Source organism: Centroberyx affinis, unplaced genomic scaffold (genome assembly GCF_046629955.1).
Source record: "Centroberyx affinis isolate AG114_WGS23_722 - 3 ecotype Tasmania unplaced genomic scaffold, CSIRO-AGI_Caff_v1 ptg004791l_1, whole genome shotgun sequence".
In the NCBI taxonomy this organism is placed as follows: domain Eukaryota; kingdom Metazoa; phylum Chordata; class Actinopteri; order Beryciformes; family Berycidae; genus Centroberyx; species Centroberyx affinis.
This window is the reverse complement of record NW_027282328.1, coordinates 7688-25829: the sequence shown is the minus strand read 5'-3', so window position 1 is coordinate 25829 and position 18142 is coordinate 7688. Positions and strand designations below refer to the sequence as shown.

General features: G+C 42.5%; 1 protein-coding gene across 1 annotated transcript; it reads right to left on the bottom strand.

Moving 5' to 3' along the window:
- Positions 1-11974: 11974 nt before the first annotated feature.
- Positions 11975-17870, bottom strand: jmjd7 (jumonji domain containing 7). The gene is made up of 9 exons (XM_071545183.1): positions 17703-17870; positions 17212-17365; positions 16996-17134; positions 16285-16399; positions 15775-15831; positions 14005-14100; positions 13463-13539; positions 12900-13059; positions 11975-12443 (listed from the first exon to the last, which is right to left on the bottom strand). Exons 1-9 carry the CDS (start codon positions 17764-17766, stop codon positions 12355-12357), a joined length of 951 nt encoding a protein of 316 aa, XP_071401284.1. The 5' UTR covers positions 17767-17870; the 3' UTR covers positions 11975-12354.
- Positions 17871-18142: the final 272 nt, after the last annotated feature.

Sequence of the window (18142 nt, the reverse complement as noted above, 5' to 3'; positions counted from 1 at the left end):
ATTTATGTATGTAAACATGTATGTGAACACACACACACACACACACACACACACACACACACACACGTATCGCTGTTTGGTTTTTGGTCATATTAGATATTTATGGCATGGTGTAATATCTAAGTAAAAAAAAGGTTATCATGGCAATTAGGCTTTATTATATAAGTCAGAAAAAAAGGGGGAAGGAATTGATGTGTGCGCACTTCTACCTGCTTCAAACATATATTATCATTATTATTATTATAAATGTACTTGTAGATTTCATTTTACATGCAAATTTGTGTTGTATATTTGTTTTTTGTTGTTCGTTTATCGGTACATGATCAAAATAAATCAACTGAACTGAAAATTGTCTATTTATTTTGTTATTTATTAATCAGTGTGGCAGGGTTCATGTTAAATAGTGTTTTTTTAACAAATGTATAATTATTGGGAGCTGTGTCTCCTGTAATTATTATTCATACTGTCGAAATGAGAAAAGTAGAATCTGTTAATTTTGTTAATTGTAGTTCATTTTGGTTTAACTAAAATCTCATTAACAGTACAGATCCACACGCTTTACAGTTTAACATGTTAACATACTGACTGGTGAGTCAAAGGCCGTAAGAATATCATGGGAATTCATACATATACATACATATACATAATAATAATAACAATCACAAATCTTAAATCAAATTTTCACCTGCAGTCTCTGTCTCAGCAGCGCTCACTCTGGCAGAAAGCTCAGCTGCTTTGGCTGTAATGATAATAATAATAACAATAATATCTGAACTTTATTAGCACCATTTATAAATAGAGTGGAACTCAAACTGCTTTACATAAAGTAAATGGATTAAAACAATAACAAGCAAAAGCAAAATTTTTCATGCAAAAGCAAGACAGAAATGACAACAGTAATTTGTCTGGTAAAGACATTAAAAATTAAGAAAGAGATAAAAATAGGTAATGAGAAAGAATGAATCAACAGCATAATACAAGCTGAATTCATTAAAACTCATGATCTCCTCTCAGTTACAGTGACTGAAGTGCTGCTGATACATGATCTTACATGTAGTGACTGCTGTGCCTCACTTCTGTTCTCCTCAGTGAGAAGAGCTTCAGCTGAAAGTCTAAAATGTAAAATAATGTCAAATCATAACTGCAGGTGTTATTCTAACAGATGTTTTCTGTCCTCAGCTGCTCCAGTCGGCTCTCCACAGCTGTCAGAACATCTGGGATAATGTCAGCAGTGATGTGTTCAGGTCCGTGTGAACCAGGTGTGTTTTAACATGATGATGTATTGATCACCTGTGTTTTCTGTCCTCAGCTGCTCCAGTCTTCTCTCTCCGCTCGTCAGTCTGTTCTCTACAGCAGACAGTCGGCCTGTTTGCTCTGAAAATATCAAGACGTGTTACACTCTTCACTTTCTCTGGACATCTTTGATAAAATTATTTTTAACTACATTGAGAGAAGCCAGGCGAAATTTCATTGTACATGATTATAATGACAATAAAGATCTATTCTAAAATGTGAAGTTCACACAGAATGAATCCACCACTAGACATTATAACTAACTCTCTACCAACCAGTACTCCCTTACAGTAAACATTTACATTTACATTATTTCACCCAATAATTCATAAAAAATCCCTTTAAAATGAGTTAAGGGAGTTATTAAAACGTCCTTAAACTCCCCTTAATGATTGACTCCGTAGTTAATGTGACTCCTTAATTTAATGTAAAATTCAGGGAGACAGGAACTTTCCATTAATAACTCATTAATAACCTGTAAACCTGCACAAAAGACATGAAAAATCCCTTAATTTCTAGTGTTTCCATGAGTCAGTGTTTATGTAATGGAGAAATCGAGGACATTTCAGGGATCAAATGAAGTCTGTTCTGTTCTGCTGGACTGAACACATGCAACACGTTTTAAATCTTATTTACAGCAGAGGTTCCCCACAGGCAGACATCTGTGTTGTTTGTTCTGTATTTACTGCTTTTTGTTCTGTGAAGAACTTTATGATAAAAAGGTCCCATACTCTCCACTGAGTTTTATTTTGTGTCTTGAGGTCCATTCACAGCTGTGTGTGTGGTGTCATGTAGAATCCTGCTTTACATGATATGGGCCTTTAAACCAATTACTACATGATTTTGACTTGACTTTAACTTTATTAACTTTAACTCTCATACTTCATTTTTTCATACTTACCTCTCATACATTTCTACTAAATACGTTCCACTTTTGGAATCATCAGTTGTTTTGTTTAATTTGCTCTCTTCTGATTCATATTCTGCTTTTCTCATCTTCCCAGTTTCCCTTCAAGTTTCATCAGATCTTTTCAGCCCAAACAACAAGTTCAGTCTGTCTCCCTTCTCATTAAAACATTATTCCTGTTGCCATGGAGACTCACATCAGATTTAGAGTCCTGTCTTAATACTTTTCCCCCTCAGCAGAGTGTGTTGCTGCCCTTTCCATTTCATTTTGATTTCTTTTTGCAGTTTTAATGCAGTTTTTGAATTTTTGAACTTGATTTTTGTGATTTTTGAACTTAAATCAATTGTATTATTATTATCATTATTATTATTATTATTATTATTAGAGAACAGATGAACCTGTGTTCTGCGTCTCCAGCTCCTCCAGTCTCTTCTCACCGACTCTCAGTCTGACTCCCACAGCTGAAAGATCAGCTGACTGAGCTGAAATGAAAAGCTGATGATTGATAAAAAGTTTAAATTAAAATAAATCGACGTAAGAAAAACGACAAACCAGGAGCGAGGAGGAGGGATGAGAGAGGAGAAAGATGCTGATTCCTTCTTATCAGAGATTATTAGGGATGGAAACACTTCACTGTCTGTTCTGTTCCTCAGTGGAAACACAGCGGACAGTAAAGTGTTCAGTCACATGAGTTTAGTGGAACTGTGACAGAAATCCAGTTATTTTACAGCAGAGGGTTTCTCACCTGTGTCTTGTGTCCTCAGCTGCTGCAGTCGGCTCTCTAAAGCAGACAGCCGGCCGGTTTGCTCTGAAAATATCAAAATGTGAAAACTCACTCATCACACAACAGACTCAGTTTTACAGTTTGCTCTCAGTGTTTCCCAGCTGCTGGCTCGGGGCCCAAAGCTGAGTCACAGGAAGATAAAAAAGAGTCTGCAGGTTATTCTGGTCAAACTGACATATGTGAACTTTTTTTTGTTTTTTGCATTATATTCTGGCAGTTTTTACTTACGATGTGAGTTTTTCCCACATGTGAACATTGTTTTCACGTTTTCAGCTGCTGTTATATATATAAACATATTTATTTCACATGTGAAAACCAGAGGCGTGACGAAGTCAACTCAAATCAAGTCCCAAGTCTAAATGTAGATTACCAAGCAAGTCCATGTCATTAATGTCAAGTCTCAAGTCTAAATGTAGAACAGCAAGTCAAGTCAGAACAAATCAAAATATCTAGGACTTTTCAATGCAATATGGTTTTAATAGGATAAAAACTTGGTAAGAGCATCATGAGTTTGATTTCTATAATCAGTTTCAACTTCAATAAATTCAATCATTCCATACAAATTCAGAAAACAGAATTTAAATTCAGTCGTCTGCTGGAACAAATCTCATCACTTTCAATCTAAGTCATTTACACAAACACAAGATCTCAAGTCAAGACTTTAGAAACCTTTTCAAGTCATCAAAGTACAAGTCAAGTCAAGCCTCAGGTCTTCTCTTCTTGCATCAAGTCAAGTCTCAAGCTATTAAAATTGGGACTCGAGTCCAAGTCATGTGACTCGAGTCCAAGTCATGTGACTGCTCTACCGACTACACTGTTAAATCCAGACTTGGTGTTTCTGACCTGTCATGTTTCAGACTCGGTGTTTCTGACCTGTCAGGTTTCAGACTCGGTGTTTCTGACCTGTCAGGTTTCAGACTCGGTGTTTCTGACCTGTCAGGTTTCAGACTCGGTGTTTCTGACCTGTCAGGTTCCTCCTCAGGTCGTCAGTCTGGATCTCGCTGCTGTTCAGTCGGCTGCTCAGCTCCTTCAGCTCTGAAACCGTTTCATTAAAACACAGAAAAGAGATTTGATCGGCAGCATCAGTGAAAAAGAAAAATACTGGATATGAATTAATGGCAGCAACCGACAAGTCACAAGTGCAACAAAAACACTATCAGCTCAGTTTAGAGTCTGGTTAGATCCCTGTCAGGTGGAGGTTCAGCTCACTCCAGACTTCATCCTCTCTTCATGTTGGTGCCTGAAGCTCCTGTCCTCCTCCTGACACTCACACCGTTAGAGACTCATATTACACACACCGGCCACTTTTTTAGGTACACATGCTGCTCCTCCAAACAGCCAATCAGGCTGCAACTCAGTATATAAAGCAGCAGACTTGGTGAACAGGTTTAGTGTTTTGATGCGTGACTGAAGAGACTTTCTGACATTGTAGTAGACAGCAATGTTCCACTTTCCTGGATGAATTGTACATTTAGAAGAACTTAAGTCGCATTGTTTCCCCTCTCTACGAACCAGTAATCCTTTCAAGTAACCTTACATTTTCATTAATTTACATTAATTCACACCTTCATTCATGTAAAATCCCCTTAAAATTAATTAACGGATTTATTAATGACCTCCTTAAACACCCCTTAATGTTTGACACCTTACTTTCTAATTTAATGTAAAATTCAGGGAGACCCAAATGCACGGTTATGCAGATGATACCCAGTTATATGTCCCATTTAAACCTGGTGAATCAGTCAGTTTAACTCATATGATTTCCTGTTTTGCAGAAATTAAATGCTGGATGTCACAGAACTTCCTCCAGCTTAATGAATCCAGATCCGAGACTCACTTTTATACAAAGGCTTTCTTATAGTTTTATTGATTTATTCTTTTATCCGCACCCCTTTTACCTGTGTTTTCTCTTTGTTTTATGGTTTTATTGTTTTATTGTTTCATTTTATTGCCTCTTTTATTTTGTTGCTTTGTTTTCCCTTTGTCGGGTTTTATTGTAACTGTTACTCTTCTTATCTTTTATTTTATTTTATGGAAAGCACTTTGTAACTTTGTTTTGAAAAGTGTGACATAAATAAAGTTATTAAGTTATATGGAGATGTATACCTAATAAAGTGGCTGGTGAGTGTATATACTGATATAAACCATATATATTTAATGCAGAATGGTAATTCAGTGGTGGGAGTCATTAGGAGAGCATCTTGGCCTTTTCCATCTCAACATCAGCGGATCAACATCAGAGACACCGATGTGTCACAACATGACAAAAGCATTTTGGTACAAACTTGTTTTGTTTTTTAAAGGAATAGTTCAGTTCAGAACCCGTTAATATAGAACCTTTTAATATAGAACCTCCTTGGGCCGCACCTAGAGCTAAAATCAACGACTATCATCTAACCATGGCTACGCGATAGCAACAGAAAAAGATTAGAAACCTTGGAAATTTGCAAACCTCTACAAATGTCAACAAATAGGTACGTTATCGAGTATAAAGTAGGCTGTAAGGATTCATGTTAGTTTGCCTCCTGTACCAGTCTAGCCTAGATAGCAGCCTACAACTAGGCTAGAATTAATATAACATTAGACAACAAGTGACATCAAGCGGTTTAACCGTTATTTTCAACGGAGCAAAAGTTAGGCATTTCCCCCTCAGTAACCATTATTGATGGCTAAAGAAAGCTGTAGACTTGTTATTCGTCAGTTCAGTGATCTAAACTCATGTCCAAGATATAAGTCAGTGGTTCCTCCTGTCCCCCGCAGTGTTGTCGCTCTGAATGTCTGGAGCATCTCTCCTTAGCAAGTGAAGTGGATCAATATTCACATCGGGAATGTAGCTTGTTACATCATCTGGGAGACTGAAATGTTCGGATTATTGAAATATGCATGACAGACACGTGGAAACTTTATGAAATCGCTGTATAAAGTACGTATTCTGCATAGATGAATACAAATAATCACCCCAAGTGTCTATAATACTCTATAATACTGGCTAACACCCAAGTCTGAACGCTCCACCGGGGAAGCCTATAACATGAAGCCTAATTTAGGCTCCGGTGCTGTGAGCGTATCTCTGCTCGGGGAAAACAAAGCACAAGTATAAATCAAAATCATCATACTGTTCAAAATGATGTGATCCATCACGGAGGACGCGTTGCCGACATAAACCGCCCTGGATCTGTCCCTCCTGCTCCTCCAGCAAGTTAAACCTGTCTGTCAAATTGATGCACCGTGCCAACTGTTATTTTACGGAGGACTTTACACCCAGTAGGAGGTAGGTGTAGTTTTAAGTTGTAACTTAAGTCTACGTTGGAACTATTTCAGTTGGTGCAACCGTTAAAATTTTAGTAATGCGTAAACTCGGACTTAGTGAGACTTTACGTTCAAACTAGCCTACGTTTGAACTGAACTTCAGCTGCTGCAACTGGCTGCAGTTCTTCAGAGTTCCACAAAGACCTACAGTATATTTACACCATCATTTAGTGCAAATCTGAACTACAGCTGATTGATTTGCAACAAATAATGGTGTATAGGTCTTTCTATTCACAGTGTGATTGGCTGTTTTTGTTTTGGAGCTCTAAAGAACAGGTCCCCATTGACTTCAGTTGTTTTGGAGAAGGCTGCTACCAAGCTGTGCTGCAGCCTCCCTGTGTGTTATATGGACTAACAAACTTCACCTGAGTTTCATTTGGCCTGAGGGAGAGGAGATGATGACAGGATTTTCATTTTTGTGTGAACTACTCCTTTAAAGAGCTTTATGAATGAAACTTGAAACGTGAAACTCGGCACCAACAACAGTTCAGCCCGCAGTGTGTCTTCTGAGAACTAAATAAACCTGCTGTCAGTGTGTGTGTGTGTGTGTGTGTGTGTGTGTGTGTGTGTGTGTTCAGTTCAGTCACCTTCAGCCTTCAGCTCAGTCTGAGAGGAGCTGTTGGAGGGAAACACTGGAGAGAAAAGATTAAAGCAAGTTCACTTTCAACACTCCACATTAACAATATTTTGGTAACTGCTAATTGGTAATGCTATTTATGCAAATATTTGCTCGCATTTACATTTTCCACTTTGACATTTAGCTGCTGCTCTTAACCAGAGTGTCTTTATACATGACTGCTTCACTTCACTGTGTCCACTCATTCTACTGTCTGCTGTTTGGATCCAGAAATGGCAGATTTTCTTTATTTTGCCATTAGTCTCAAAGTGCTGTGAAGCTGATAATGAAACAGGTAAAACCCAACAGGAGAAACAGAATCTGACCTGAGATCTGCCTCCTCAGCTCCTCCAGCAGAGTCTCACTGCCGCAGATCCTGGCTGCCAGAACTGAAACCAGAGGGAACGCCAGTCAGACCGCTTCGTCTGGGCAGCGAGTGTCTTCTGTAGTATTTACTGTCTGAAAGCTGAGCCAGTATTTTCTCGTAGGACGCTTGCATTTCCCATGTCACCTGAAGGCAGCATGATGGCGGTCTCACCTGCGTTCTTCCTCCTCAGCTGCTCCACGGTGTTCTCGCTCGCTCTCAGCCTCGTCTCCAGGAAGGGAAGCTCGGCCGCCAGAGCTGCGGGCAGAGCCGCAGGGTTACCATGGCGACCGGGGACAAATCTGAAACCATCATCTTCGGTCCCAAAACCCCAAACCCGACCCGGTCAGGACTTCTGGATCCACACTGATGGATCCACGGTCCGCTCAACCCCCGATCCCGCCCTCATTTTGAACCTGTCCACCTGGTGCATGCTGGGAGCTCCCAGCATGCACCAGGTGGAGGGCAGGTCTCCAGTCAGATAAACAGACACGCCCATTCACACCTATGGACATTTTAAAGTCTCCAATCAGCTGACTGATGGAGGAAACCAGGAGAACACGCAGAACATGCAGATCTGCACACGGAACACGGAGACAGTTCTGCATGTTCTGCATGTTCTGCATGTTCTGCATGTTCTGCATGTTCTGCATGTTCTCCCGTGTTCCTAACATGTTCTGACAGAAACAGTGAGAACCTGACCGCTTCCTGCTCCTCAGTCTGAATCACCTGCGTTCTTCTTCTGCAGTTCTTCCACTCTGCTGTCGCTGCTGCTCAGTCTGACCTCCAGAGCTGAAACATGAGAGACGGAAAGATCAGAGCTGAACAAGACAGGGTCGAGTCCGGTCCGGTCCGGTCCGGTCCAGTCCGGTCCAGTCTGGTCCATTTCATTTCGGTTCGGTTCGGTCCGGTCTAGTCCAGTCCATTTCAGTCCAGTCCTGTCCAGTCCATTTCATTTCATTTCATTTCATTTCAGTTCAGTTCAGTTCAGTTCAGTTCAGTTCAGTCCAGCCCGGGTCCAAATAGAGTCAAGGCAGAGACCAGAGCAGACCGAGTCTGATCCAAGACCAAAACAGACAGTAAACACTCTGCATGTTCAGATGCTGATCGATCTGCAGGAGCTTCAACATCCAGCTGATCGCTGCAGAGAAGTTTGAGAAATCTTTTAAATTGTTTGTAGTTCAGCGGAGAACATAAACAAAACAATAACCAATTTTTATAAGTTTTAGCTAGGAGGGAAAAAGTCGAGTCAACATCCAATAAAGTCTGAGACCAAGACGAGTCTGAGATTCCCTCCAAGTCGTCTGGTCTCTCTCCTGCTCCTGCAGTGCATTCTGGTCTCTCTCCTGCTCCTGCAGTGCATGCTGGTCTCTCTCCTGCTCCTGTGGTGGAGAAACTGGTCTCTCTCCTCTTCTCTGATGGATCTCTCCCTGTATGATTGTTGAACGTCTCTCGGTGCAAAATGGCGGCTCTAGAAAGAAGCCCTCGCTCTTTGATCCTGAGGGACTGACACCAAAACCTGACGTTTACCGCTGAGGTTTTACATCCTGAAACATTTTCTCATATCAGACTGGAAACATCTGGAGGTGACGTCACCTCGTCTGTGATTGGCCGGTTATCCACCAAGAAGAAAAACACAACTAACTACTGGAGACAGAAATTAGAAGAACATCTTATACTGAACAAAATATAAACACAACACTTTTGGTTTTGCTCCCATTTTTCATGAGTTGAAATAAAAGATCTAAGACTTTTTCTATGCACACAAAAGGTTTATTTCTCTCAAATTTTGTTCACAAATTTGTTTAAATCCGTGTTAGTGAGCACTTCTCCTTTGCCAAGATAATCCATCCACCTGACAGGTGTGGCATATCAAGATGCTGATTAAACAGCTGATTACTGCACAGCTGAGCCTTGGGCTGCTCACAGTAAAAAGCCACTCTAACATGTGCAGTTTTATCACAAACACAATGCACAGATGTCACAAGTTTTGACTGCAGGAACGTCCAGAGCTCATGTTGCAGCATGATGATGCTCGGCTCCATGTTGCAAGGATCCGTACACAATTCCTGGAAGCTGAAAACATCCCAGTTCTTCATGGCCTCATACTCACCAGACATGTCACACTGAGCCTGTTTGGGACGCTCTGGATCGGCTGTACGACAGCCTGTTCCACTTCCTGCTGATATCCAGCAGCTTCACACAGCCACTGAAGAGGAGTGGACCAACACTCCACAGACCACAATCAAAACCTGATCAACTCTATGTGAAGGAGATGTGTCGCACTGCATGAGACAAATGGCGGTCACACCAGATACTGACTGGTTTTCAAAAAATGCAAATCTGTAGCCCTAGTCATGTGAGATCCATAGTCCAGAGCCTAATAAATGTCTTTTTTCAAGATAAAACTGCACATGTTAGAGTGGCCTTTTACTGTGAGCAGCCCAAGGCTCACCTGTGCTATAATCATGCTGTTTAATCAGCATCTTGATATGCCACACCTGTCAGGTGGATGGATTATCTTGGCAAAGGAGAAGTGCTCACTAACACGGATTTAAACAAATTTGTGAACAAAAATTTGAGAGAAATAAGCCTTTTGTGTGCATAGAAAAAGTCTTAGATCTTTTATTTCAACTCATGAAAAATGGGAGCAAAAACAAAACTGTTGCGTTTATATTTTTGTTCAGTGTGTATCAACAGCTGTTTTTAAGAGTTAAAGTGATTCATCTACCTGAGTTCTGCTCCTCCAGCTGCTTCCTGCTGTTCCTCATGTTCGAGTCCAGATCTTCTCTCTGCTGCTGGATCTCCTCCTCCTGGTTCTTCAGTCTGTTCTCCAGGTTCTGGATGTTCCCTCTCTGCTCCTCCTGGTTCTTCAGTCTGTTCTCCAGGTTCTGGATGTTCTCTCTCTGTTCCTCTTGGTTCTTCAGTCTGTTCTCCAGGTTCTGGATGTTCTCTCTCTGCTCTTGGTTCTCCTCCTCCTGGTTCTTCAGTCTGTTCTCCAGGTCCTGGATGTTCTCTCTCTGTTCCTCCTGGTTCTTCAGTCTGTTCTCCAGGTTCTGGATGTTCTCTCTCTGCTCTTGGTTCTCCTCCTCCTGGTTCTTCAGTCTGTTCTCCAGGTTCTGGATGTTCCCTCTCTGCTCCTCCTGGTTCTTCAGTCTGTTCTCCAGGTTCTGGATGTTCTCTCTCTGCTCCTCCTGGTCCGTCAGCCGGCTCTCCAGGTTCCTCACCCTCAGCCTCTGTTCCACCTCTGTGGTTCTCAGGATGAGAACCAGCTCCTTCAGCCCCCTCAGCTCGTCCCAGAGGGCAGGGAGCGGCGGCGGCTCTCCGGGCGGGACGGCCCCCCCCGCCCCCCCGCCCCCCCCCGCCCCGGTGCCGTCCGGCAGGGCGGCGGCGGCGTCCGGCTCTCCCTGACCGACGGTTCGAGACGGAGAGAAGAACAGCAGCAGCAGAGCTACAGCAGCCTTCATCCTGAAAACCTCCAAACCTGTCGCTGCCCAGGAGGCTTAGTGCAACTGCTGCTTACACACACACACACACACACTCAGTCACACACACCCTCACACACACACACACACACACACACACTCAGTCACACACACACACACTCAGTCACACACACCCTCACACACACACACACACTCAGTCACACACACCCTCACACACACACACACACACACTAATCTTGGTAAAGCAGCAGGAGAAACAGTCAGCAGATGAATCATTTCTCTGGTTCAGTTCTTATAGAAAATGTTTGTTTCTGTTATTAAGGTTTTTCATAAGTTTAATTTTATATAGTTTTTTTTTAAATTTTATTTCCATTTCAGTTTAGTTTTAGTTAGTCTTCAGTTTGGGTTCGGTAGTTTAGGTAGGTTGAGTTTTTTTTATATAAATGTTTAGTTGTAGTTTTTATTTAGTTTCAGTTGTAATATTTCTGGTCAGGCTGCTACTTTTTAAAGGTTTACTGAGGTATATACATGAAAAAAAAAAAAAAACTAAAAACATTTCATGTATATTTTCAATGTATTTTAGTTTTACAGGTAGAGAGAGAGAGATTTAGTTCAACTTTAGTTTTTTTCAGTCTCATTTATATTTTTGTTTCAGTTCAGTTGTTTCGTTTTCCTCTTAGTTTTAGTTTTAGTTGATGGTGAAACTTGCTGCTGCTTCAGTTTTTTCACTGAACTACAAACTTCAAACACTTTGATGTTTTCCTCCTCTCTGTTTCCCTCTGCATACCGATCATAGCTAACACGCTAACACGCTAATCTGTGGCACACGCCCAGCGCAGCACAAAGCCCGCTGCTGCAGGGCCTCCGTCACGTGCGCTGTCACGTGCGCTGTCACGTGCACTGTCACGTGCACGCTGCTGCTTTCACCTGCCCTGCGGTCTTAAACTTGTTTTATTCGTTTTTTATTCATCTTACTCTGTATTCTACGGAGCCCCGGAGGTGAAATGTTGTTTTTGTCTTTTGGCTCCTGGATCCTTACAGTAGGGGGATGAAGGGTGGTTGCTATGGTTACAGTAGGGGGATGAAGGGTGGTTGCTATGGTTACAGTAGGGGGATGAAGGGTGGTTGCTATGGTTAAGATCAACATCATTTCTCTCATTATTCTGTCGCACGGTGGCAACTGAGTTATAATCTGGTAAAATGATCATTATGATAATCAATAATTATTTTTGTCTGCAGACTGAAGTGTGTGATGGTTTATTGTAGTTTACAGCAGAAGGTCGAGGTCAGCTCACACACACATGGTGGCAAAAAGCTGAATTGCAAGTTCAATAAATATGATAACCAGAAAATTTACTAATAAAATAGAGCAAAACAAAAACAAGGCTGGATGGATGCTTAACACAGTCAGACTGATGGCTGCTTTCCTGACAAAGAAATACATTTACCTGCAGGCGGCTGCTTGGAACGTGATGAATTATGATTTATCATATTAATGCATTCTGATGCTGACAGATAAACATCACAGCAAAATGTTTCCTGGTTTCCTTCTATCAGAGGATATCGGCTTTATTTTTCTCCTGACTCGACGCAGAACTAAGATGTAGGCGTCCTGTGATGTCACTTCCTGTGATGTCATCGTGACCCGCTGACCCCGGACAGGGCCTCCAGCATCTGGAAGTAGTTGTACTTGATGTCGAACTCCATGTCGTACCAGAAGTTCACTGCAGCAGAAACACAGCAGACAACAAGATGCAGTTTGAGAGAAGACTTGAGACTGGACTTGACTTGGGTTCTGGTGACTTGTACTCTGATGACTTGAAAAGGTTTCTAAAGTCTTGACTTGAGATCTTGTGTTTGTGTAAATGACTTTGATTGAAAGTGATGAGATTTGTTCCAGCAGACGACTGAATTTAAATTCTGTTTTCTGAATTTGTATGGAATGATTGAATTTATTGAAGTTGAAACTGATTATAGAAATCAAACTCACGATGCTCTTACCAAGTTTTTATCCTATTAAAACCATATTGCATTGAAAAGTCCTAGATATTTAGTTTTCTTTAAGATATTTAATTGATACTGGACTCTTGATTTGTTCTGACTTGACTTGCTGTTCTACATTTAGACTTGAGACTTGACTTGAGACTTGTGCCTCAGGACTTGAGACTGACTTGTTTTACCTGCGATGCAGCCGTGGCTCTGCTGGACGTGGTGAAACCAGAGGGACGGCAGGTAGAGCGACTCTCCGGCCTTCACAGTGCAGCGGAGCGGCCGGGCGAGGCTGTAGGCCGGGAACCGGTCCAGGTCCGGATCCAGAGGGTCCAGAGGGATCCAGGGCACCTGGGGGGGGGGGGAAACGACACTTATGGTTTATTTGTTTTTCTGCCGGCTACAACATCTTTCCATCGTTAGCTACAACGCTAGCTACTTCACAGAGTAAATTCAGCTTAATATACAAACTCTTTGGTAGATGAAACGTGTGAAAATAGAAGAACATTTTCAATCAAGACTTAATTCTGTTTCCCAGCAGAGTCTGAAGACAGCAGCCGAGTCGAGCCGTCCAGCTGAAAAGCTTCTTGTTGCTGCCTGACTGAACTCAACTGCTTCTCTGTTCCTGCAACAGGAAACAAGTGAACAGCAGTGCTAGGCTCCGCCCACAGCCCCGCCCCCCAGCCCCGCCCACAGCCCCGCCTGTCTGAGCCGGAGGCGGAGCTACAGCAGATCAGCTGGAACCTGAACTCACCTTGTCAGAGCCGATCTGATCGACAACCTCAAAGTCTCCGTCTTCCTTCTGTCTGTAAACAGCCGGCTGGTAAAGACCTGAGAGAGAGAGACAGGTAGAGAGAGAGACAGGTAGAGAGAGAGACAGGTAGAGAGAGAGACAGGTAGAGAGAGAGACAGAGAGACAGACAGTCAGACAGATCACCAGTCTTCAGCAGGGACTCAGCCTCCTTACTATGGTTACCGTAGGGGACAGAGGGTGGTTGCTATGGTTACCGTAGTGGATGAAGGGTGGTTGCTATGGTTACCGTAGTGGATGAAGGGTGGTTGCTATGGTTACCGTAGGGGACAGAGGGTGGTTGCTATGGTTACCGTAGTGGATGGAGGGTGGTTGCTATGGTTACCGTAGTGGATGAAGGGTGGTTGCTATGGTTACCGTAGGGGACAGAGGGTGGTTGCTATGGTTACCGTAGTGGATGGAGGGTGGTTGCTATGGCTACCGCAGTGGATGAAGGGTGGTTGCTATGGTTTCCGCAGTGGATGGAGGGTGGTTGCTATGGTTACCGTAGGGGATGAAGGGGCGGTCTGTCGGCGGCAGCAGGATGAAATGTTTCTCTCCAGAAATCACACAGTAAAGATTCTCATAGTGATCCTTATGCACTGAAACACAGTAAATACACAGTAAATACACAGTAAATACACAGTAAATACACAGTAAATATACAGTAAATATACAGTAAATATACAGTAAATATACAGTAAATACACAGTAAACACACAGTAAATACACAGTAAATACACAGTAAACACACAGTGAACATGTAGTGAACATGCAGTGTCAGCACTGGAAAATATTTTATTTCACTGCTATAACTGAAGAGTTTTGTTTCAAAATGAAATCTCAGCTGACAAACTGACCTCCAATCTGCCAGCTGACCTGAACCTAAAGCAGAGTCTGACCGACTGAAGCTCAGGAGCCTGAACTCTGACAGACTTCTGCTTCTACCACTGAATCCTCTGAGGCTCTGAAACACTGACTGAGGACGTTCAGGATGTTTTATTTTCCTGAATGAAACATACAAGCAGATAGTAAACATGTTGTCCACCAGTGATGTAGTTCTTGGGTCAGTCAGTGATTGCTGAGTGAACTTGAAATATGAGTGAAATTGTATAAGCATTTTGGTATGGGACAATGAAAGGACAGACTGACCATATATTTCTGTTGCCTACTCTCCTCAGAATTAGGCTTACAAGTTATATCTTGAAATGCAGTAACTGTAATTGTCCTGTTTTTACTCAATACAGTACAAAATATAAGAACTACAATACGCAATAAATACAATCCGTACATTACACAATGTACACTACAATACAATTTATAATACAATATACAATATAACATACAACACCAGGAGCGTGAGTGTTATGAATAATATAAATGCTAAATGATAAGTGATATATGGTATTGCACAGTAGGTAAGTGGTAATATGATATAAGTAGTGAACACTGAGGCACAGTGGTAGTGCAGTGATGATGCAATAACAGAACAACAGTCCAACAACTGGACAATAACTACAGTGTCTTGTGGTTAGAGGTTTGACTCTCACTTCAACACATCAACCCAGTCTGATGTCTCAGTGTGTAGCGTGTGGAGACTGTTATGTTACCTATGATAACTTTAACTGTGTTGCTTTACCACTGAGTCCCCATTCACTGTCAGTGCTGCCCCCTAGTGGCACAGAGTCAACATTACACTGTGAGTAACTAACTAACAGAGACCGATCCATAGTGAAGGAGGATGAAGTTTCTCCTGCACAGAGCAGAGAACAGTGTGGATCTGGTCTGATCTGGTCTGATCTGGTCTGGTCTGGTCTGATCTGGTCTGGTCTGATCTGATCTGGTCTGGTCTGGTCTGACCTGGTTTGATCTGGTCTGACCTGATCTGGTCTGGTCTGGTCTAGTCTGATCTGGTCTGATCTGATCTGGTCTGACCTGGTTTGATCTGGTCTGACCTGGTCTGGTCTGGTCTGGTCTGACCTGGTCTGACCTGGTCTGATCTGATCTGATCTGATCTGGTCTGGTCTGGTCTGATCTGATCTGATCTGATCTGATCTGGTCTGGTCTGGTCTGAACTGGTTTGATCTGGTCTGACCTGGTCTGGTCTGGTCTGATCTGATCTGATCTGATCTGGTCTGGTCTGGTCTGGTCTGATCTGGTCTGATCTGACCTGATCTGATCTGATCTGATCTGATCTGATCTGGTCTGATCTGATCTGGTCTGGTCTGGTCTGATCTGGTCTGGTCTGGTCTGGAGTCAGATGTAAAGAGTCTTACTGGAGGTGACGGCGCTCTCCTCGCCCAGCCAGAAGTTCACAGCGTCCGGAAGCTTTCCTGCAGGGAAACGAGATTCAAATGAGATGAAACTTTATTGATCGTTCGGTCGCTGCAGCAAAATGAGACAGCAGAGAAACATCTGGAATATGAATCAGAACATCTGGGATATTGATCATGACACAGCTGATCATCACAACAACACAAGAAAACACCTGAGTTACAGGTTATGATGCAGGAGGTGAAAAACAACAGCAGGACAAAGAAATGAACAGAAGACATGAGAGAATATAAAAAAATATTAACATGCAGTAAGAAAAATTATAGAAACCTGATTATTGATTATTAATATTAAGGGAGAGAGTGGTGAACAGAGGATAATGATGTGAGTGTCAATGTTTCCATGCACATCACAAATTAATTTACAAAAACGCACGAAGAAACTGAAACTTCACGTCAGCTTTTCTAACAGCTGTGTTGATGATGACATCATCAGCGTGCGCCCGCACCCACCCAGCGCGGCGCTCATCCAGGAGACGTGCGGCTCCAGGTCAGAGGTCAGAGCCGGCAGCTCCTCCAGCAGGTTGGAACACTGCTTCTGAACGTAGAACACACCGCTCTTCTCCACCTGCAACACACACACACACACACACACACACACACACACACACACACACACACACACACACACACACACACCAGGAGAACCAGGAGAACCAGGAGAACCAGCACTCAACCAGAGAGAATCCTTGACGTGGACTTGACTTGGAAATCTACATTTAGACTTGGGACTCGAGCGAAGCGGACTTGGTCACACCTCTTTGTCTCTGTGTGACATCATACAGTATGACATCATACCTTCTAGAGTTGCAATGATTAATCGATTAATCGATTAGTTGTCAACTATTAAATTAATCGTAATAAATTAATATTAAATTAATTGAGTAATTTTTTAAGAAAAGTAAGTCAAAATTCTCTGATCCCAGCTTCTTAAATGTGAATATTTTCTGGTTTCTTTCCTCCTCTATGACAGTAAACTGAATATCTTTGGGTTGTGGACAAAACAAGACATTTGAGGACGTCATCTTGGGCTTTGGGAAACACTGATCCACATTTTTCACCATTTTCTGACATTTTATAGACCAAACAACTAATCGATTAATCGAGAAAATAATCCACAGATTAATCGACAATGAAAATAGTCGTTAGTTGCAGCCCTAATACCTTCCCCTCCATCACGTCCAGCAGGGAGGAAAAGGTCATGTGACGCTCCTCCGGCATCACGAACCGGTCCCCGCTGACGGCGTCCGCGTAGCCGTTAGGGGTCACCGCCACGCTGATGACCTTTGACCCCACCGTCTCTCTGCAGGGAGGAGACGGGACAGTCAGACCGGGTTCTGCCGCCGAACCGGACGGGAACCTGATGTTGAACCTCCTGACCTGAGGTACGACGGCGTCCATCTGTTCAGGGCCGGCCAATGGCTGATGGCGTTGCGGATGATGCAGGGCTTGTTTGGACCAATCCAGTCGCGGTAAAAGTCCAGAGGGGCGGGAGGCTCCTCCAGGTAGGGAACTGATTGGTTCAGGTAGAGATCTGAAGAGAAAACAAACACCGTCACACTGCAGCTGTTTCCATGACGACAGCAGAGGAAGAAGTAGCTGTAGTAGTAGGAGCTAAAGTATTAGTATTAGTAGCAGTAGTAGTAGTAGTAATAGTAGTATAAATTGTAGTAATACTAGCAGTAGTAGCAGTAGTAATAGTAGCAGTAGCAGTAGTAATAGCAGTAGTAGTATAAATTGTAGTAATACCAGCAATTGTATTAGTCGTAGTAGTAACAGTAGCAGTAGTAGTAGTAATAGTAGTAGTAGCAGTAGTAGTATAAATTGCAGTAATACTTGTAGTAATACCAGCAGTAACAGTATTTTCTCACCATGCGCCTCCAGAGAAAACTCAGTCAGGATTTTCTTCACAGCGTCGCTTTGTTTTTGCGTCATGATTCCAACATTCTTCTGTGAAACCTGAAATTATCGATCAGCATTGATCAGTCAGAGTGTCGGCTGACGTTGCTACAAGATAATCTATATTTCAAACATGAACACTCGTCTTTGAAATCTGTCAGCCTTCATGCTGCCATGCTGCTTTGTTTACAACTAATGCGCATGCGCAGGATTTCTGCTTCAGCTCTGGTCGGTGAGGTTTTGGGTCAGGATGTCTCCCCCTGCAGGCTGGAGGACCAACTGCACCAACACACACCTGAGATGAGATGAGATGAGATGAGATGAGATGAGATGAGATAAGATAAGATAAGATAAGATAAGATAAGATAAGATAAGATAAGATAAGATAAGATAAGATAAGATAAGATAGCAC